Source organism: Castor canadensis, chromosome 13 (assembly GCF_047511655.1).
Source record: "Castor canadensis chromosome 13, mCasCan1.hap1v2, whole genome shotgun sequence".
In the NCBI taxonomy this organism is placed as follows: domain Eukaryota; kingdom Metazoa; phylum Chordata; class Mammalia; order Rodentia; family Castoridae; genus Castor; species Castor canadensis.
The window spans coordinates 101,935,645-101,947,894 of record NC_133398.1 but is presented as its reverse complement, the minus strand read 5'-3'; the positions used below and the strand labels follow the sequence as shown (position 1 = coordinate 101,947,894).

The following is a 12,250-nucleotide window of genomic DNA, read 5'->3' as shown; positions in this document are numbered from 1 at the left end:
GGATTCTACACAGTACGCAGTATAGAGCAAGTTCAAGTTTTGCTTTTTTGAATTTTCTAGAATTTCTTTTTTCCAACATTTTCTATCAGAGGTTGACTGAACACACAAATGTGGAGGACCCACGGCATCCCATAAACACCTTCCCCAGGGGAATAAAGGAAGGATGCAATATAGTGGTCACTAGCACAAGAGATGCACCAGCTGAAACCCAGGATCCTTTTAGTCACACTGGAAGGCACCTCCCTGTTGCAGTTCATAAGTAAAGAAACAACTACAGGTAAGATACAAACCAACCTTCTCATCACCACAGGTGACTCATGTATCCCGAGGTGTGTCTAATATTAAGACCTTACTCTAGAGAGGGCTATCAATGCAGAAACAGGGAGAGAAGAGGAGAAGGGGATGGGAGATTTTAGATGGACCATATGCAGTGTACTTCTGATCTCCTACAACCAGATCTTCTCCCATGCAGAAAAGACTGTGAACACCCCACAGTTGAGAAAGAGAGCTATTTATTAGCTTAAAAGACATGCAGATGTACCCAACCTTCTACTATTTATTACAAATGAACAGTGTGCCTACTGTTTTGCAGACCACATATGTGCATTTTAGGTGACAGAGTTTTGAGGGGGGGTTCTTTTTGTCATTTGGTGGTACTGGAGGTTTGAACTCAGGACCTCACACCTAGCTCTACTGCTTGAGCCACTCTTTCAGCCCAAATATGTGCATTTTAAAAGCTAATCAGCCCTAACTTACCCACCATAGTGCTACACTCCCCACACTGCTCTTCACACACTCAATACTCACTTTTTACTTCAGCCAAATGAAAGGGTCCAACAACAGGATAATTGTTTCCCAATCTGTGCTGTCTTGATAATAAAGACACAGTCCTGTAAGTTTGTGGCCTTTTGTATTACTACTTCCGTAGACTGCCTAGTGATACCTTTGTTTCTTTTCTTTTTTCTGTGCTGAGGATGTACCCCAGGGCCTTGGCCTGCTAGACAAGAGCTCTACTGATCTATACTGAGCCACACCCCAGCCCATCTTATGAGCTCTTTATGTGTCTGGGATGTTAATACGTCCATCTGTTCTCACTGCTGTAAACACTCTATCTACAGTCTGAATTTTCAAGTGAGATTTCAGCCTTCACAATGGGAAGTAGAAAACTGAAGAGGAGGCCCTGGGGTAAATCCAGCAAGCCCTAAAAAAAAAAAAACATCTCCACTGAGGATGGTGGAAAATAGTCCATTCACTGGTGTCCTTTAATGCCCTTGCCCTGGAGGTGACAACCAGAGTTCCCACCAAAAAAGGGCTGGAGGAAAGAGATGGAAAGACCTGGAGCAAACAAGGCTCAGCTTGGTGTCAGAGCCTCCCTATAACCAGTTCCTACACCCACTGGGCTTGGGGCTCCCAGAGTCTGAGCCACTCCAGAATCTCCAAGACAGGATCCCTGAGCACTGCACCCAGCACCCAGTACATGCTCCATGCAGCCAATGCAAATATAGAAAAACAGCACTTTCTGGGATTCAGAGCCACTAAGACCACGGGAATCCCAGGGTCTGACTAACGGGCAATTTGACTGAGGGTAGGGGAGAAAGCAAACACTTGGAAAACCAAGGTGACCAGCCCTGCTGTGAGCAAACCCAGTGTGAAAGACCATTTCAAGATGCTGGCACCTTGTGTCCAGAGGACAAAATCTATGGCCTCACATGGTGGAAGGCGGCAGGACAAAAGGTCTGGAATGTTCCCTTCAACCTCATTCATAAAAGCACAATTCCATTCATGAGCCAGGTCCTTAGGACTATCACACTGGGTAACAAGTTCGACAAATGAATTTTGGAGGGATGCATCCATTTGATCACAGCAGGTTCATAGTAGCAGTCTAATTTTAAATATATTGGAACTTTTCTGTAATAAAAACTTAAAGGGAAAAAAAAAGTTAAAGTTCTGGCAATCCAGAAAACAGACCAGAGACTTTCTATCTGGCCTCAAGCACTTGGATCCTGTTCCTCCCCAGTGTCTATGCTATCATTTCCAATAAAACCATAACTGTTTGAGTCTTATTTAAAAATGTACAAAGCTTCGTTGTTTTGTTATATCGATTACATCTATACATTTGTATCACTTAACATTTTTAACTCTTCCATTTTCAAATAATTTCAAATTGACAGAGAATTTGTGATCATCAGGCCTGAAAGAGGACAGACTCAACTCAGATTCACTGATTCTTCACAGCTCACGCTCTCTCCACACAGGCATGAACACGTTTTTAGCTTCTGAACTGACAGTAGGCCACAGACCACCATGCCCTTTATCCCTCAACACTTTAGTGTGCATCTCCCAAAAGCAAGAGCATTCTCTTACATAGCACCCTTACCACCAGCAAATCTGGGAAAGCTACCTTAACTGCACGTAATCGTCACTCACCTTCCCATTTCATCAAGGGTTCCTAAAATGCCCATGACAGTATGTTCTTTCCCTCTAGTACACTTACACTTGACACCCCTGTAGTCTCATCCTGGGCTGGTCCCATCCATCCTGAGCTGTTTTATCTTCTACAAAGTGGACAGTTTGTAACATGGTCCAGTTATTTCCAAAAATGACCCTCTTTTTGGACTTGCTAATTTTTGCTCACAATCAGATTCAGGTTCTTGTCCCCAGCTCGAAGACCAAGTATGCTTCTTTGAAGGACCAGTATCCATCTGCCCACACTAGCGATGTGAACATGGGTTACTAAGCGAAGTTGATGTCAGCTCTCTCTAGTCTAGAGCTAGTCATTGTCCCTTTGCAAGTAAGGGAACTGTGCAGAAATCCTTTGAGACTGAGCTCATTTCCTGTTCACCCTCTAACTGCCCCCTTCACTTAGATTCAGCACTCTGATGACTCCTGCCCAGGTACATCCATACACTCACTGCACCATGTTCTTCTTCTAATATGCCTACCATGTACTACTTGGCATTTTGCTCTGTAGATGTGCCCTAGCTTCCCTACCTCTCCCATTTATGTATTTCAGTGAGTTAAAATAGTGTTCCCCCAAAATTCATATTCACTCAGAACCTGATATGACCTTATTTAGAAACTGTGTTTGTAGCAGGGAATGAGGTTAAAAAAAAAACAAAACAAACTCAAGATGAAATCATCCTGGATTCAGGGTGAACTGTAAGTCAGTGACAATATCCTTACAACAAGAAGGACACAGAGAAGTAACCCATGTGAAGTCAAGAGAGTGGACACCAGGAGCCACTAGGAAATGCAAGAGGCAAAATTCTTCCCAATTGTTTTCACAGGCAGTGTGGCCCTTACAACTCATTGATTTTGGACTTCCAGCCTCCAGAACTGGGGGAAAATAAATTTCTGTTACGTCACCCAGCCTGTTATACTCTGTTACAGCAGCCCTATGAAACCCAGATGCAATTTTTTTTCTTATTATCAAATTTGAATCACAAATTTCTATTTTGTCCCACGTATAATCTATGCTTGACTGTATTTACTATGACATTTTAATGGTCCCAGAGTCAGCCACTGACGTTCCTTTAAGTTGGTTTCTGTGTATACTTGACAAGCCCCCTCACTTCTGACCATTTACTTTCTACCTCAAGAACATGTTCCAGGCTCATCATGCATTTTTCCCTGTCCCAACCATGCACTCTAGCTCCTTTCATGTACAGCAGTGTTTAGAAACTAAGCTCCAGACACAACTCAAGTACTCAATGATAATGAAGTGCTAGGAAACAATAGTTATGTATAGTATGAAATATGCTTTACAAATACGAGTTTATAATTCTAACAATATATACATGCATATGTTATATGTATGAAATCTTGAGTTTTACAGATGCATTCAATTCCTATCCAATCTTCCCATATCCTTTTTTGCCTTCCTCATTCCATATTTGTAGCATCCTTCTTCCAAGATGAGAACCCTGGTTCCAAGACTATGAGAACACTTCTCATTCACCCAGCCCCACAAGTCACACAAAATGTTCCAGCACTGCCACCTCCACACCACTGTGGAAAACAAACCTACTACGAGGAGTACAGTATTTGTTTTCAGGTGGTGTTTGGTTTTCTCTGTAAACTCAGGATACCCAATCTAACATTTACTTGAACTAAGTTCCTTCCTCTCCCCCAGCTCAGCCTACCCCATCAGTGTAGTGATGTCACTACTTCCAATAGAATTGCTGGCATTCAGTTCTAGTTTCCAAGCCATCTTTAGTGTCTTAATTTTATTTTCTGAACATGCAGAATTTTAACATGTTCTTAAAAAGATGTAAGAATAAACTAAGAGTAGAAGGAAACTATCTGAACATAATGAAAACCATATGTGAAAAGCCCAGTGCTAACATCACACAGAACGGTGAGAGACTGAGTCTTCCTCTAACACCAGAAGCAAAATAAGGGTGCCCTCCCTCTTCAACACTTCTATTCAACACAGTACTGGGAGTTTTGAACTGCATAACTGAGCAAGGAAAAAAATGGTAAAAATAGGCATCCAAATTGCAAAAGAATAACCAAAATTGTCTGTTTGCAGATAACATGATCTTGCATATTAGACTAAGAGCCATAGAACTGTTATTTGACCTAACAGCAAACTTGTAGAGCAAAGAAATAAGCAAATCAGCTGCATTTCTATAAGCTAACAACAATCAAAAATAGAAATTAAGAAAGCAATTTCAATTGCAGTAAGATCAAAAAGAATAAATTTTTAGGAATTGATTTAACTATGGAAGCACAAGACTTGTACCCTGAAATCTATAAAATTCTGGTGAAAGAAATTTTTTAAAGATCTAAATAAATGTAAATAAATAAATGCAAAGTGTTTATGAACTAGAAGACTCAATACTGTAAAGATGTTACTATTACTAAAAATTGATCCATAGTGGGCTGAAGGTATGGTTCAAGTGGTACAACACCTGTTTTGTTACCATGAAGCCGAGTTCAAACCCCAGTCCCACTCAAAAAAAAAGTGATCCATGCATTTAATAAAATTCCTATCAAAGTCCCAGGTAATCATATGTACCTACTGATACTTGAAGGGGCGGGGGGACTGATGAATCTTTAATTTTTTATTTTGAATAATTTTAACTTAAATAGTTACCTGTGCTAGCAGCTATTATATTCTACAGCACAAGTCTACAATGCGTTCAGGAAACCCCTGCTATAATTTAAATGTGTGCTGTGTTAACTGTCTCTGGTAAAAGCAGCTACATTCTCCCCATGCTATCTCAGAAGTGACAGAGTGCTCAAGGAAGCTCATTCCAACACAATTAAAGACAAACATATCCACTTCCCACAGGAACTTAGGACCTTTTAGAGGATGAGTTACTTAGTTGAATTAGGCTAGATTTCTCTATAATTATTTCCTTCCATTTGGCTTTTGATTTTTTTTAATTAGAACTTAAAGGAACACATTCACACACACACACACACACACACACCCACACACACACACCAGAAATCTCATACATGATGCAAAACACACTAACACAATTCCCTATTTTTGAAAAGCTTTATAGAAATTTCCAAACATTACCCAACCATTCCTTGGCCACAGGGTTAATATGGTTTCACACTGATTACACCCTAGACAATTTTCATGGAAAGTGCACATACAAGCAGAGCAGTCCCACCCTAATTTCCAACTTGGCAAGTTCCTCACCAAATCAAATAAATACATGCTAGGAAAGAAGGAGAGTACAAAGCCCCAGCCTGGTTGGGTCATAAATAATGGGCTGCAGCTCCTCTTGTTACTTGGATTTTACTCCAAAACTCAGGAAGTCCCAACTGCCCACTGAACTCCTCTCTCTCCAGTACCCAAAGCACAGTGGACCACGCAAAACCAAGAGCCCAAAACAAAGTTTTCCAAACCAGTCCTTTTAGCCCACCAGTCTTTTCACAAAGTTGCTATTGACCATGCAGCTGGGGTACAATCAATAAAAACTCAGACCTAAGTCACAATGCCTTCTCTGCAAAGCACAGCCCCAGGGTTCCTCTGCTTGAAAATCCTTGGAGTTTGGTATTTGTGGGGTCCACCTAGCAGTCACTGCAGGGGTCTTAAAGAAAGAAATATCCTAATGACGATTTTCTTTACAAGGAACACAGTCACAGCCAATGGACCAGTCAATGCAAGGAAAAGTCAGCCCTGGAGCGCTTCCAATGGGGCACAGAAATGTAGACCCAAGGGTGACAAGCCCACCCCTTTACCATGTGGGATGTTGAGAGTATTCACTACCATTTCCACTCCAGGGAGCATATAAAAACACCAGAAAGCCTCTGCCACTTAGAGGATGGTCATAAACATTGGGTGAAGATAACACTTTCCTGTCCCTGAAATAGGACCTGGAATTACAGAATTAGAACTCTCCAAAAGATTTACAAAGAGTCCACCGTTTTCCAGTACGTGGGCAGACTAGCCGGGTCCTGCCCAAGTGCTTCACACCCAGTTCTCATTTCAATGATGGTAACTCTTCCCATCCTGGCCCCCCACGGAATGCATTTTAAAGGAGTGCCAGTTCTCCAGCTGCAATCTTTCTAAAAGGGATTAATCTTCGCCTCCCTGTCAGGGTTGCAGCTTCTAACCCCTGCATATCTCAGAAAATGAGATTGCAAAGCACAGACAGGGACACATAAACTTCAGGCTCTGCCAGGCTTAAAAAGTCCCCGAGGTTAAGTCTAGGCTAAATGTTTTAAGGAGCAACAAGTGACTCACTGGAAATCACACCATGACAGAGAGAAGCACACAAACACCAATTACGGCTGCACTTTGAATAAACAATAGGAACAATGTTTAACAATAAAAATAGAAATGTCATTTGCATATTGCCTCATAAATCTGCTGCTGTCACCAAAAACTACCCTCAGAAAATTCGAGTTTTTAAGCCCAGTGTTGCTTTTTGCAGGCAAGACATTTAAGCAAAATGCTAGTCAATTTTCTAACTTGTGTACTGATCTGGGAGTGGAGTTCACTTGCCTAGAATGCAGGAGGCCCTGGGTTCAACCCCCAGTATCTCAAAGGAAAATTTCAAGTGCATCCTTGCAGCCTCTTTGACTCTCAGAGCCCCTCTCAGTACACAGAGGGTCCCACACCACTCATGGTGCTCGGATTCTCAGAGTACCATTTTCCACAAGTGGACGACCGGACTCAACTTGATCTCATTATTAAAGTTCTGTAGAGGTGTAGTTCTTTGCTTGCTACACAGCCATAATCAGAAAAACATGTTGCCTTATTATATACATGAAAACTTTTCTGTTTGCACAGTCTCCTTGTACAAGATGTTCTCATTTATTTTATTCTAGATGGGTCACTGTCCTTCCACACTACCAACCATCACTCCAGAAATCTGGGCCTTCCTCAAAATGAGGAAGGGAGAGCCTTAAGACTCCCAGCCTTCCCTATCCAGGAGGGGAACATAGTCCCGAATCAGGTTATTTGTGTCCTTAGGGAACAACGTCTTCCTATAAAAATGAAGAATTAGAACTCATAAATCCTTTTTAAATGTTTTTACATACTAAGTAAGTTATGCATAAAACACTCAAACTACAGGAACTTTGGCAGCATAAATGATCCCGAACACTCAAATCTAATCACAATTTTATTCATATATTGAATAGGAATTATATTCTTTGGGTTTTAAGTTAACCTAGCACTCTATGAAGAGAATTATACTCTACTCCTTCCCCTATAAAAGTATTATTTCAGTAGAAAAGGAAAATTACTTCCACATAGAGTTCAAAAATTAAAAATGACGCAGGATGGCTTTGTTCAAACATTTACTTTCGAAGCCGTATTTGAACTATCTATCAGAAATGCAAACGACTTTCCAATTCTTGTTGCAACCTTGATTTCATAGTCCTACGTCATCACCCACTTCAAACCCGTCACCACATCAACTCCGCCCAGGTGCATCCAAAGCCGCCAAGCCACAGGGTTTGGAAAGCTGAGCTTTTGCAGGACCACTAACCACCGCGTGGCCGCCAGCGAAAGCTGCGCAACCGCATGTCGAGGTTACTCTTTAGGGCCCCTCTGCCCAGCAAATGGATCACGTCTGTGAAGGAGAGTGGGATTCTGGCACCGGACGGGGTCGTGATGGACATTAACTTACAATGTGGATTACTTATTTCACCCTTCGCTCTGTGCGCTTCATGCTTTAATGGACAGAGATGTAAATGCAAACCCCTTCCTAAATCAAGTAATCAGGAATGTTTGATGTAATCAGCATCTACTTAAACCCAGACGACCGATCCCCAGGGAAGGAAGCTCAGCACTCTTTTGGGCCCGTCAGGGCAGCAGGGCCAGACACCTAAAGAGCGCAGTGCGCAGCAGGACGCGGGATGAGCCAAACACCCCCACCACCATCACCACACACACACAGCCTAATTCTCACCTGCCTGCAGGAATTGGAGAGTTGGGGGTGAAATCCCTTTACTAGTACGGAGCCTCTTAAGACACTTCTGTGGCTTAAACAAACCTAATCTATCTCTAAACCAAAAGGAAGACCGGCCCGTCCTCCGCCACGCCCGCAGAGTGCGGGAAATACAGCCGTAGGTGCTCCGGTGTGTGCACTACAAGGGCGGGCACCGCCTCCTCCGTACCCCAGAGGTTTCCCCACCCCTGGGTTCCCTCTGAAACACTGCTACACCCCTGCCGAGGTCTCGCTCCCTGAATTCACGCAGCCGAGCCCTTGCAGGCCGCCCCCACCACCACCACCCCGGGAGAGGGGAAAGGGTACCCTCGAGGTAATCTCCCATGGAATACCGCCGAGCCCCCACTGCCCAAGCCCCCCCAACCCCAGCCACAAGAAACGCCGCTTCGGCCATCGTGGCCAACAAAAGGAAAAATAAGTGCTTCCTTCAAACGACTGGGGACAGAGGGGGTCCGGAACCCAAAGTTGCGGGCGCCCCCACCGGCGCCGCAAGGGAGACTTCCCTGGGGCCTGGCCTACTAACGACTCTGCTGAGCACCAGCCCATCCCGACCAGGGGAGGTGGTCCTCCGGGAAAGCCCGGGGACACAGTGAAGTCCTGGAAGGCTAACCTCGGGGAGGAAGGATGGAGTCGGGGTCCGGAGACACACCGGGACCCATGCGCGCACTCGCACTCACAGCCGCACACTCGCTTTCTGGCGACCCTCGGAGAGCCCTGGCGAGGGGCTCCCACCGCCGCCCACCGCCGGCCTCTGGAAACACTTAGCGGTCCCCAGAGCGCGGCTCATTGGAACCAGCCCCTGGCTGCCGGGGGCACGGGCCAAGGCGTGCGGCCCAGGCTGGCGCCGGGCACGGGGCGGACGGTCCTGCCTGGCGCCCCAGGCCCTGGAATACAGGCGCCGGCGCGGCGGCCGAGGACCGAGTGGCGGAGGAAGGGCCGAGCCTCGAGCCCACCGCCTGCGCACGGAGCGGACGCGTAGGGTCCTACCTGAGGTCCAGGACACCGAGAGCAGGAGCGCAGCGGCCGCCCAGACGGCCGGGACGCATACCCGCGGCAGCGCCGAGCCCCCGGCCATGCTGCCGGCCGTGGGGGCCGGGTCGCCCTCCGCGCACGGACTTCGGACTTCGGGACGGGGCGCGGAACCGGGCGCTCCCCCACCTTTCTGCCGCACTTCTGCTCCTCTTTCTCCCCGGCTCTTCGCAAGCTGGTCTCTTTCAAGTACCGCTTCGTCGTCGTCCTCTCCAGGCCGAGATGCGCCGCTTGGCTTCGGCCGCGGGGTGGACTGCCTGTGGAGGCTCCGGGCACGGGCTTGGGCGTCCCGCCGGCCACCGGGACGAGCGCGGGGGGCGGACCGCGGGCGGGCGCGCAGGAGGCAGGGTCCCCTGCGCGCCCGCCCCGATGAGCAGAGCGAGGCCGGAGCCGGCGCCCTCTGCTGGAGGGACTCAAGAGCGGCGGGCAGGGTGCGCGGGAAACGGGGATGGGGCGGCCCCCGAGTTAAGGGGAACTGCCTTCTGCGCCCGCCCTTCGGCTTGTGCCCGCCGGCGCCTGGTCACAAAGTTAGCGCCTCGGAGTCACCCGGTTGCGCTTTGCCGGAGCTGCCCACACCGCAGAGCCGCTGCCACTCCCCTTTAAAAGGCGGGAATCCTAGGGACCTAGGTCACAAATCAAAAACTCCAGGCGATACTTCACCCAGGCATCCTCTAGCAGGGAAAATCACAGAGCAAGAAACCCTGGGCGCCGGAGGAAGAGAAGCATGGTCTTGGCAGAGATGATGCAGAAGGAAACAAACTGGCCGCGTGACCGCCGGCGCCCTGCCGGGGCGGGTAGAACCAACCAAGCCTCTCCAAAACTTTGGTCGGTAACTTCTGGGAGTGGAGCTGCGTGGAGCAGCCCGCGCGAGTGCGATGCTATCAAAGCCACCGTGGCTTTAGGTTTACGGCTTAAAAGTAAATTGTGTCATTTTACCCATTAAAGACAGAACACTGTTTGTTCTCTGCAGCGTCCCCAGAACATGCAGAAATAATTTGCTTCACTTGTAAAAGGCATTTTGAATGCAATTCAAATAACATATTTCCTTGCTTATTCTTGGTTTCACTTAGAGCATGTAAAACGTCTAGGCCTGATTCTCGTTTATAGCTAAGGAATTTTCTTTGTTTTTCCTCTCTTGCAGAAAGGATTTGGATTCGCCTTGCCTCTTGGTTGTTTGTTTTGTGAGATTTACCAAGCAGTTTGTTTAGTGTTTTTGCTGGCTCACTATTCCCTGTTAATTGGGGTGAATGAGGGAGAGCCCCAACCTAGGGTAACACACAAGGAGAGGCCCCTGAGCTTCGCTGCCCCCTCCCCCAAAAGATGCTCCCCATAGCCTTAGACATGGTCTGCTAACAGCGTGGCTGAGTCAGCCCAAGCCCTACCTCCCTGTTCAAATTATTCAGCCTGAAGCTTTCTCTGTCCAATTTGTCTGGAGAATATCTTACAAAGTTCTTTTTCCTAATATAGATTAGAGAGACAGATTGTCAGGGGCTGCTGAAAATCCAGTGAGGAGAATGGGAGAAGAAGATGCCAGGTCCGCCCCTCCAGGTTGGGTGGTAAAATCATTTTCTCATGGCCCCTGGTCAGCCATCCTTCTGCCCACTCTGGTGTATCTGACCTAGGGACTGCTCTCATGGGTGTTGTTTGAGGTCTACCAGGTGTTTGTCTTTGGGGTTTCCTTTTACCTTCTCTTGGCAGCCCTTAAGTATGCTTTTAGAGTAAGTAAGGCTTAACAGTTGGTCTTGAAACACTTAATTCCTGACCCTTCCATTCTGATCTAGTGAAAACCGTATGGAGGCTCAGGTCCTCTGAGCCTGGAAAGTTGGTCAGTCAGCAAAGCTCAGCATCTCAGTCTCTTGGAGAAGGAGGCTGGAGTACCCTTGGCATTTCATTCCATGCAGGTTGAGGTTATAGTTCTAGAGCCATTTCACCAGCAGCTCTGCCGTTTGTTTTTGCGTGACCTTCAGGAAAATGACCCAATCATGCTTCTGCCTACATCTCTATGTTACATTCACATGACTGGATCCCCACAATCCTGATCCAAGAGGCTATGTTTGTTTTCTTCTTCTTTTCCTTTTATTTTTTGTGGCACTGGGGATTGACCGCAGGACATTACACATACTAGGTAAATGCTCTACATCTGAACCACACCCAGTCTTTAACTCAATGTGGGCTATATTGCACGTGATTCCTTAAAGCTTTTTAAAAATTATCTTTGCATATTTTCCCTTTCCTCAGAGTTTCCTATTAATAACTCCAGCCTGATTTTTCTGCTGCCTCTCACTCCCTCCTTTCTTGTCTTTCCATTAGTCAGAACTGTAATATAAATGCAAGTAAAATTGGAGGGGGTCTAAAAACAAGCTTTCTCAGTGGTTAGCAGGATGTGTTTAGATCCAAGGCCAAATTGGAGCTACAATGTCCTTCCCACCTGTATTAGTTATCAATTGCTATATAACAAACTCCTCCCAAAAGTAAACATTTATCATTTCATAGTATTTCTGTGTAGCCCAAGGCATAGTGACTCCAGATTTCCCAGGAAGTTGCAGTCAGATGTCACCCATGTCACCCAGAGCTGCAGTCACAGGAAGGCTTGTCAGGCTGGAGGGTTCTCACACAATAATCCAGATGACTCACATGCTGGGCAAGTCAGTGCTGGATATGGCTGGGAACCCTCAGTGTCTCGCCACATGGATCTCTCTATATGGCCCCTTGAGCATACATGTATGGGAAGATCTTTTCAAGCCAAAGTCTAAGTATATTATTGTGAAATAGCTTACTAGGGTTCCAAAATTAAAGAC

At 46.2% G+C, this 12,250-nt stretch overlaps 1 protein-coding gene across 2 annotated transcripts in view; it reads right to left on the bottom strand.

Moving 5' to 3' along the window:
* The window catches only part of Ror2 (receptor tyrosine kinase like orphan receptor 2), a 194,917-nt gene extending 185,127 nt beyond the window's left edge, over positions 1-9,790 (bottom strand). Inside the window, exon 1 of one of the 2 annotated variants that reach the window (XR_012440510.1) lies at positions 9,411-9,722. Coding sequence is in view for 1 of the 2 variants with exons in the window: in XM_074052359.1 (XP_073908460.1) it covers positions 9,411-9,498 (88 nt within the window). In the remaining variant the exon portion in view is untranslated. Of the gene's footprint in view, positions 1-9,410 lie in introns of both variants that reach the window. The other variant, XM_074052359.1, reaches the window with a different exon arrangement.
* Positions 9,791-12,250: the final 2,460 nt, after the last annotated feature.